General features: G+C 32.5%; 1 protein-coding gene across 1 annotated transcript in view; it reads left to right on the top strand.

Moving 5' to 3' along the window:
- Smp_128750 (putative titin) overlaps positions 1-10,979 on the top strand; it is a gene marked incomplete at both ends in the record, with an annotated part of 42,593 nt that continues 31,614 nt past the window's right edge. Inside the window, 3 exons of the mRNA XM_018795836.1 lie at positions 1-39; positions 2,120-2,632; positions 6,589-6,741. Coding sequence (XP_018650108.1) covers positions 1-39; positions 2,120-2,632; positions 6,589-6,741 — 705 coding nt within the window. The remainder of the gene's footprint in view (positions 40-2,119; positions 2,633-6,588; positions 6,742-10,979) is intronic.

The following is a 10,979-nucleotide window of genomic DNA, read 5'->3' as shown; positions in this document are numbered from 1 at the left end:
ATGTATTCTAGTCACAATTTCGACAGTTTATTTCATGCGGTAAGAATCATGAGTTCCGTTTTTATATGAACTTTATCTGTCGAAAAAAATATATTGCCAAATATATCAGTATTGATAAGGTTTCTGTTATATCGATTGTGTGAGTATGCGTGCCCTGTATGATCCCCGCCAATCAGAGAAGAGCAAATTGTCGATCAGAGCTACGATACACAAAAGCTGTATGAGCAGTCTTGAGTACTTATCAGTCCTGCTTTCTGCCTGGCCCAGCCAGTTAGGTCCACAACACCAATGACAGCCTCTGCAATATGAATCATTATTCTCAAACACACTGGGTTTATATACCAAACAAACTGACCACATCGTACCATAAAATAGAAAATAACATTTGTACAAGATTTAGCCAAATGTGGCTGTGAATGTGGGGGACAGTAATTAGTAGACTGAGGATAACTCAAGAATGGTAAATCGTATAGTCATAGTTCATAGGTCAAAACAAAGCTTATAATAAGAGAGATATGGATATGAATAGTTTAGTTAGTTAATAATTATACAATAAAAATATACACATAGTATTGGTCCATAAATAGTCCTCAAAGTTACCATCCATGAATCTCCACAAGATATAACAGTTTCAATTAAGATCTTATATCTTAGTATTTTCTTTTTTCTACTGTTTTTAATAAAGGTGAAACAATTTCAACATAAAAAATCAATTTTTTAAACCTAATGTTTCCCTTAATTTGCAATAGCACCATATTATTTATATCAGTATTAAATTGTATGGTATGGTAATTACATTGTACAAATGACATATTTGAAATTGATCAATCTTCATTCATCAGTAACGATAAATTGAAGTTTACTTGGTATTGTTTGTTTGAATCTTCCCATTGATGTTTAGGACTGCAACTGGTCAGTCTCTAATTGGAATATGTGCATACTGTGCGTATTGCCTCGATAATGCCTTAATTCACAAGCATTATAAGCAAAGATGGATCAATTGCAGTCCTAAAAATCAATGGAAAAATTCAAACAAACATACCAAGTAAATTCAAACTTCACCCTATTGCACAAGCGAGTGGCTATCAAGACTCAGTAGCTGAGTGGATCACGCGATGGCGTATGAAGCGAGAGGTACTGGGTTTGAGTCCCAGAGTGAACATCAACTCTGAGGTACAGGTACATCCAGCTGACGAGTCCCAAATAGGACGGATTACACTGCCAGCCACTATCCATCTTTGCTTATAACAAACTGAAGTGTTAGATTTTTTGATGATGGATAATAAAATAAGAATTTTAGTCATTAAATAAGAATAATTTATTTGTAAAATCTCAGAGAATGAATTTGAAGTAAATCCAATGTTTCGTCTGGCATTCTGGTCCAAGCTTTTTCAACTTGACACCTGAATACTGTGAAACTGTTCGTTCTAATGTAGACAAAAGTTCTTGTATAAGAATTTCAGTGTTTCATTTAAAGTTACTGTAATAACACCAGGTAGCGCTGTCACTTCAGTTGATGTTAGATATAATTGTTTGTATTGTAATTTTCTTGAGAAATACTGCCATTTGATTTCTTGTTAAAACTAGTGCATGAAATATATAACTGAACTCAGAAAGCCCAAATATTAGGTTCAAACTAGTGGTCACTATTTATCACTATGGTTCAGTTTATAATATATTGTAGCTATCAATCAATAGTCAGAACTTTCCGATAAACTCATAAGAGCTCAACCTATTCCCGTTATTCGTTACTTATTCATTCCTTTAAATAAATCAGCAAATAGATAGTGATGGATATTTACTAATCTTTGTTTTTTAAAATGCATCTGAGTTAGAGATATGTAACAGCTGAAATTAAGGATACCAAACTTTGATGGTTGATTATGGGCAATCGGGATACATCAATTGATGTAAATTATTTCATTCCAGTCGAGCGAATTCAAAATATCGTTTTAATCATAAGATCAGTAAATCTTTGGTTTAGACACTCTTCAATGATGCACAATTTTTAGTAGTTTTTCTAACGATATCAGCTCATTAAAGGAGTTATCTAGAGAAATCTGTATGAAAAGGTTTTTGATATTTTCTTCTATTTTCCTCAATTTGTCTTTTATTTTAGTTTAAACGTCAGTTATCAGAATTAACAAGAAACAATCAGACACGTAATCCTGGAGATACAGTAACAGATATAGAATTATTCATTTCTGAACATGATAAAACTAAAAATGAAGCCAATAAAATTTTCGATGAATTCAAACGTCAGTTGAATTTAATATTTAATGAAGATGATTCTAATATTAAAGTATCAAAGCAAAATATTCTTCTCGATGCTAAACAACTTCTTGATAATTGGATTACTGATTGGGCTTTACAACGTGAAAATCTTAATTATCGTCTTGCATTTTTAAATCGTTTAGAAGATTTACAAACAGATCTCGGTGAATGTGTTTCTCGTTTAGATCAATTAATAAAAGCTACTTGTTTATCTGTCAATACAGCTGCTGAAACATATAAGAATCAACAAAATCTTCAATTGTTGAATAAATTAGGTGCGACAGTTTTATCTGAAGCTGAAGTTTATCAAATTAATACTATTAATGAAGAAGTAAAAGGAATGTTACAGACAATTCCGGTAATTTTGCTCTATTTCGGTACTTGTGATATTTGTTTTCATTCCTTGTTAGGCTGTTTAAAAAAACAACTGATTTTGTCTAGTAAGTTGTAGGCTAAATTTGTTATATTTATGAGCCTATGGCGGCTAACACTGCTATGTAAGTGAGAAGACCAAAGTATCTAGTATTGATTATACACTCATAACCTAATGGTTAACAAAACGAATGAGGGCGACCATATAATTTATGGACAACCGTTAAGCGACGCTAAAGTTTACAGCTACTTACCAGTGTTAAACGAGGGTATAAACCAGTGTGAGGAATTAGGATTATGATTTGCAGTTGGTGGTTAGGGTTAGGAATTAGATTTCGGGTTTTCATCACGAACCGACATCAGCTATAATGCCAAAACTTTTATTTTTTTATTTATTTAAACACATAAATATTGGTACAAAGAAGCACCAGATAAATATGCGCCATACAAATCTCATTCGATTTGTGTGAGGGCTGTGATACTGCCTACGTGCCCAAACTGAAGCAGGTGGTTTTCTTAGGGAGCCACACCCGGAGCCTTTGACCGAAAGATCTGATCCACAGGGCAGTGGAGCATCGTGAGGAGATGCATTCCCATGGTAGCCGGTGACCAACGATTGATTCGTACGCCATTTGTTCCCTCAGGATACTGGAGCCCATGTGCACCATTGGTTTGGAATCAGGGTTTTTCATCTCCTCTAGGTGGACTCGCCTTGTCCACCAACCCGGTTAAAGCGCCGGATATTCGCTTCTCGTTCTCTCGATTTCGTAAACAATAGTAATGCCACGAGAAGGCAGTGAGTAGGACTTCCCTGGCAGAGGCTATATACGCGTGGCCATGTGAGAGCGTTTCGAGAGGGAGAGCGGACTCTCCTCACTCTCAGGCGTACCAGGGCATTTGGGGGCAAAGCCAAAACGCTATTTAGCCAAATGCACGAATGAACTTCGCTCCAAAATCCAACATCTGTTATCTCATATCTGGTCGATTCGTCCACAAATTATAGTCTCGTCCGAATGAGTATATTAATATGGTGTGATTATCATGCTACAGCTGACAGAATAAAGTTTCATTATAGATCGGTGCCACAAAGCTGATATGGTCTCTGACTAGTAAATTTTGTGTAGAAAATAGTTTATGTTAATATAAATTTACAACATAGCTGATAATTATGACAATGAACATTAAAATGTAAAATGTGTTATAATCCAGTTTACTCCTACTTCAGTCATCATTCTCATGTCAGAAATGAGTCTCGTTTAAGAAAACTATTCTGGATATCTTAATTATATTTGTTGTAATAAACAAATAAGCTTTATTACGCACAACAACGTTTGAATCCATTCAAACATAACTATAATTTTTTATGTTTAACTACAAATAGATAATGACATAAACTAAGAAATAGATCATAACAATTTTATTGTTCACCATTATCGAATACAAATGATTATTACAATTAAAAAGTATGTAACACAATTCTTACTATAAACTAATTACAATCATTGAGATCATGAGTTAATTGAAGCTAGGTCATCATGGAAAACCCGGAAGAACTGGACGGTCGTTTCATCCTGAGGAGTCTCACAATAAAACGAAACGACCGTCCAGTGCTTCCAGGTTTTCCATGGTGATCTAGCTTCAATTGATTCATGATCTCAACTATTGAAATTACTATAACATTCACAAAACCCTTTCTGATATTAACCAACATATGCTTACTAGTAACTGGATTCAACAGGTATTTCCTGGAGTTCTAGTGAGAAGCAGTGACCAGTGAAGTTCAACCAGGTCTGTTGTGAGATATCAACTCACTGAAGACAATGGTGAACGGTCGCTCAATTTCGTGGATCAGCTGAACCTAGACACTGACACCGTTGGATGCCGGCTCAGTGGTCTAGTGGTTAAGCGCTCTGGCGCGAGACTGATAGGTCATAGGTTGAAAACTCGCAAGGCAGGGTCGTGGATGCACACTGCTGAGGAGTCCCCCAGTGGGACGAAACGGCCGTCCAGTGTTTCCAGGTTTTCGATGGTGGTCTAGCTTCAATTAACTCATGAGCTAAACGGTTGTAATTAGTTCTGATATAAACTAATTAGTTCAAAGTTGTGTACTTAAATCAACAAGGTAAAGTTAATTTTATTATTATGGTATGAGTAAACTAATGAATTGTTCAAAGAAAGAAAATGAGAAGAAATAGAATAGTAACACTTGAATATAAACTAATAAATCGGTCATTTTACATTGAACTATTGGCTTCAATAATAATTATGAAATGTTGATGGTATCAATGCAATAAACTTTTCAATCTAATAGTTTATACACTATAAAAGGTAATAAAATTTGTATTTATAATTTATTAATAAGTAGTTTATGAGTAAAACTAAATTTTGACATTAAAAAAAGATAAAAAGAACATACTTAAAAAATGTAGTTGTTAGTTAAAGAGAGAACAGTCTAATTAATATTTTTAATAGTTGAGATCATGAATCAATTGAAGCTAGACCACCATGGGAAACTTGAAAGCACTGGACAGCCGTTTCGTCCTATTGCGGGACTCCTCAGCGGTGCGCATTTACGATCTCGCCTCGCGAGATTAGAACCCAGGGTCTATCAGTTTCGCACGCGAGCGCGTAACCTCTAGACCACTGATATTTCATGAAACTTTTGAAAAACAAGAAAAAGAAAGGTTTTTCTTAAGTAAAATCAACATATTTACTTTTTATTTGTTCTATTTTAACAAAAAAGGCTTATATCATTTCATTCAGTTAAATAAGATTATTTGACTTGTAAACTATTTTAGGTTTAGATTGGCAGAACCTTTCAGTACGACCTTGGCAAGTTTTTAATAGACATTTATAATTGAATAATTTTTAATTATTGATAGACAGAAAAATCATTTGGATTAGATTACTATTATTATTATTAGTGGTAGTATTGGTAGTAGTAATGGTAGTAGTAGTAGTAGTATTAACCTGAATTCATAAACTTTTGAACAAAAATAAAAATTGTTTATCATCTGACATATATACATTTAGAAGATTAAGTTGTGTATGATCATCCTTTATGGAATGGATTGTTGCATATTGTATTACTCATGGGTGTGCTTATTAATTTCACTATGTGTATAAAAATAATCATAGAGCATTATTTTATCTCATTTCATATAGCAGTGACACACTATCTACTACTTTTAGAATACTTAAGCATTAGTTTATTATTATTTAATAGTAACCGTTATTTAGTTCTTGACTTATTCTCTAAGCTGATAACCTTTCTTCATACTTAGTTACCTGAAATGAATTAATGTAGATCGTTCACCAAGTACAGTTACATACATTTCCTTTGAACCGTTCTTAAGGCTTGAATGCTGCTAATAACGCCTTCGTTTCTAGATTAGATATACGAAAGCCAAATTCGAAATGAATGTTTATTTTGTTAATGTCCGTTGCATTAATTATCAATCCACTATGTTACTAATAAGATGTAAAATATATAAACAATGTCAGTACATGGTTTTTATATGAAGATGTGTTTTGTTTATCTATGGTTATATAACCACTCACTATTTATGCCTAATTCAGATCTATCTAGACTGAGAATGCAGTGTTAACTTATGTGAAATTCTACTTTGATATACATTTCTAATTGAAACGATTCGGCGGTAAATTCAAACTTAACTAACTCATTTTTGTTTATCTTTCTTCCCAGAGTATTTTCATGGCATTTTGTCAATAGTCATGAATGAACATAGGCAACTAACAGACCTTTCATTTCTTCATGATAGATATATCATTATAAATAATTCATTGGTACAATAAGATGAAACCGATAAATTACAGAATGTTGATTCGTGCTTTATTAATAAATCTTGCTAACTAACATATAACAGATTGATCATACTGACTATCTCTAATTTTCGTGTCTGTATTTTTTTGTTATTTAAGGCACAAGAGCAGTTCATTCAATCATTGATAAATGAAGTTGAACAATGTGAAAAGTTCCAATTTCCTACTCATATAATGCAAATCAAATCTATCTGGAAAAAGTACACAGAAAATTTAAATATATTTAAATCTTTTATACAAAATTTAACAAAGGTATTCTTAATTACATTTTGTGTATAATATAAATGTATGCCTATTTATTTCTAAGGAGTTATCAAATGTAACGTTTGTGTTATTCTTAATGCTGATTGAATAGCGCGGTTACTAGTTTAAGCAGCTTCACATGTATTATTTTTCGTTATTAAGTAGTTGAAGTAAGCCCTCAATCTATATTTTATATGATTTTAGTCACTCGAATCTTAATAGTAGTGGAGATTTGTGCAAAATTGCTGATATACCTAGTTGATAAACGTCAACTAGTTTGCAACTTACTTTGAGGGATTTTCATAGGTTGCCAATAACCATTTCGGTAAAGAGTTATAGTAACGGATGAAATAGTTTTCTTAAATAGTCTACAAGTTGCTGTCACTCGAAGATTTATAAAATCAAAGTCGCCTTCTAGTATTATGTCGTCAAGGATCTGTCATCTAGTCACTGAAAAAAAGTCATGTTAATTTCATGTCATAAGTTCAACCGAATCTTTTTCATACAACTAGCTTTGTATAGATAATTGTCTTTATCAAAGCTGTTGTTAGAACGAAATGAATCGGCGAGATCGAGTTCTCAACTGCAGGATTTTTGCTGAACATTACTTTCTTTTTCAACTCAGAATGATTATTGTTCTATGGGGTATTTGTTTTAATTACAGCTTGATATTTTGTTCAACGTAACAACAATTTTATTTCATTGCAATAATCATTTCGAATATTATTTTATGTAGTAAATTAGGGTGAACTTCGTTTGAAATAACGTGCAACATTTGTTGTCCATTTCTCTTTTCTGTAACGCATAATAAATAGACATCAATGCATACATCAGTGTATTTTTGGTTCAAGTCTTCGCGTTTCTAAAGGATGAATAATAATCTTCCTCATAATTAGTTTATGTCCTCCTCCTTTGAGTCGTTCAAACTTCCAGTGGCTTTCTTGTTGCATGTGTTTAGTAGCCTTAGAATTATAACGACTGTGTATGGTCTCTAGTAAACTACACTCCATGTTGTGAATCAGTTTAAATTCTATTGTTTATATCTAGTTTTTATTCTTCGTACTGTTCAGTGTTTCAGTACATTTTTTCTGTGTTATTGTCGAGAAGTGCTTGTCACAAGCGTTTCAAATAATAGAATACTAACCGAGGACTCTAAAAATTGAGTAAAGCTTTGTAGTATGGTATTCAAGAATAATAAGTTCCCCGATCTTTATTTATTTATAATAGCTTTTAAAAGAGAAATATGTGTTTTATCAAAGCTTATGTGATATTGAAATAGTTTGTAATCTACATAAAGTGAAGATAATAGATCTGTGGTAAGTATTACTTAATGCTTGTAAATGATATGATCCTTGTGTTCACTTGACAGTTGGATTAAATCACTTATAGTTGTACATAATTTCTCAATAGTTTAACACGAGTATATATGAAAGATACAAGCAATCATCTTTACATATTGTTTAAGAATTATTTCACTTAGTGAAATAATCTATAATCTTGTCTTACTAGTATCTAACAATGGTTCATACCATACACTATAAACAAGCCAGTGTAAATGTTTCTCATCTGGAATGGCGAAATCTTTGATAATCAAGTATGAATACTGGTAAATATTAATTAAAATTATTCTGTATTACTGAAAGCGTCATTAGTTGATGAAACGCAAAAGTGAGGGATCGAAGTAGATTAAGGTAGAAGAGACAAAAGGGGTTTCAAGACGAAATAGTGCAAATGAGTTAGTCTACCATAAGCTTAACACTTTGTCTTGTGATTTAAAAGTTCACTACTGCTTGTTGTGACGACCAGTTACTCGATGACTATGCAATACGTGCGATTGATCGTTTAATTCGATATAATCAATGTTCCCTAGTGATGAATAATAAAAATTAACAGATATCAGAAAATAGAGTAACCAGTCAGTATAATCTGAGTAGTTTTCATGTCAAAAAGTAGAGGATGGGTGCTTAAAGATGACGGGGGAAAAGAAATACGTTCGAAAACTTAATATATACTGCAACCTGGAGGTTGATCATACTGCTATTTCGGTAGTCGATATTATTGATAATTTCGATAAGTTTTATGAGTTGCTTATTAGGATATATGAATATTGGTTTCACATGACAAAAGCTGATCGAGAGACTGAATGTAACGCTTATCCGAACAGGTTATTTAATGTAGGAGCGTATATTTAAACCGCTTTGCCAGTTTACTGTTAGTTCGTGTGATAACAGATATGATTGATTAAAGTCTAAACCGATAGTGTATAATGCAATCGGTAAACAATAAACGAACCTATTCTTTTTTTAAGGAACATGTAAAATATGTGATCTTAACTTGAATATACATCATTACGCAAAGTAAGATGTAGGTATTGAATAATATGATGAAATGTAATGCTGTTTTGTTCAGGGCGTAGTAGTAAATAGGAGTTATAATGGTTATTATGGGATGTTAAATGTTTTTAAAGGTTTTATCATTGTTTAAGTAGAGCACATAAAGTTTACGGTAGAACGAACCGATATTCTTCCATCGAAATCACAGGTCATTTAACTTAAGCGGTGATCCAACATATTAACGACTTTGTTTTCTCACTGCGTTTTAATCCTATTTAGCTACATCGGTATTTAGTGATTGCTATTTAATCTACATTAGTTTGTAACACCATGTAATGGGTTTTGTATGGCTGTTCAGGCATTTCGTATATGAGGTTCATGCAGACTAATCATTCGCAAGACATTAGATTAATGAGTATAGTATCAAATGACATCTGTTATAAGCTTTATTTTATCATACTAATAATTTTCAACTGTACAGACAATAAAATGCATTATGAATAATTCTTCAGTGCTTTCCATTAAAAAGTTTTTCGAACAAACTTTCATAAGACATGTAACTTCTTGACCTGACTCATGATAAAACTGATTATAGTGCATAACTTGGTTTTTAGGTTGTCGTTCCATCAAAGCCTGATAGTTAAGTATTTAATAATTTTTATATATACTTGAAATCATGAGTCGATTGAAGCTAGACCACCGTAGAAAACTTGGAAGCACTGGAAGGCCGTTTCGTCCTATTGTGGGACTCCTCAGCAGTGCGTATCCACGATTGATGAGTTCTGTGACTTACGTTTATTCTTTTAGAAATTTCAGGACATCTATGTTGGTTCTTTTTGTAAAAAACAACATGTGAGTCCTTTATCAGGTTTATGTTTCCTAGCATTCTTGCTAATCGGACGCAATGCATTTTGTTATGTCCAATGAATACTTAACTAACTTGTGTCTTGTTTTAAAACTCTCAATCTGACATCGCTTAGTGAGTGTACAAAGATTGCTGATATGGATTTATTTGATCCCATAAATAAATCAAACTGATCTTTTCCTACACTACCTTTTACCCGATTAATTTGCAATCAAATTAACATTCGAAATTTTATGATTTGAATTGAATTGTATCAAATATCAATCAACCAATAGTTTACTGGGTGATCACATATTCACCATATCATAAAATTAAGCATCTGTAACTAATTGACTAAGTTATATAACTAATTCTTTTCAAGATGTGACTACATGTCACAGACAACTGGAAAACAAATTACATAATTTTATATGGTATTCTCACTACAGTCGATTAAGTCGTCTCTTGATATATCACATCTGATAATAGGTATTGAAGAACAATATGTAGGAAATTTCGAACATGGATATAATGCTGATCGACATCTTTTTTGGGATCCAGAAATTCAGTGATATTTTTTTAAACAATTTTGATAATATTATCTGATAGTTTTCTTTTTTTTGACCGACGAACTCTTTTTTTCCACAGCCCTTTACTGTAAAATAGTTGCCTTAGTTAACCACTTGGATATATCGCTGTTTTTTTGGTTGAAACATCTAGAATTGTTTTCCTATGCCTTTGATATTTGTTTTTCTGTCTTTTAATTCACTTAATCTGAAGTTGTCTTTGTGTCTTATGTTGAAACACTTTTCTTGTCATGAATAATGTTTATAACAAGTTTTAAAATTTACTATTACGAAAATTATACTGGACAGAGTAGTGTTGAGAAGACCTATGGTGTTATTTTTCTGTTCCAATCAAAGTGGTTTAAGTGGACTCTACCACAATAATTAGTGATTGGTTGATGTGTTAACGAAATCTGTGCTATATTTTCACTCAAACATTAATAAGATATAGCATTCTGAGAAATAAATCATCTTTAGCTCTAACCACGTTCAAACTTGAGTGTA

The sequence above is a fragment of the Schistosoma mansoni genome, chromosome 2 (genome assembly GCF_000237925.1).
Source record: "Schistosoma mansoni strain Puerto Rico chromosome 2, complete genome".
Taxonomy (NCBI): domain Eukaryota; kingdom Metazoa; phylum Platyhelminthes; class Trematoda; order Strigeidida; family Schistosomatidae; genus Schistosoma; species Schistosoma mansoni.
The sequence above is the reverse complement of the archived record's forward strand: the minus strand, read 5'-3'. Positions and strand labels throughout refer to the sequence as shown.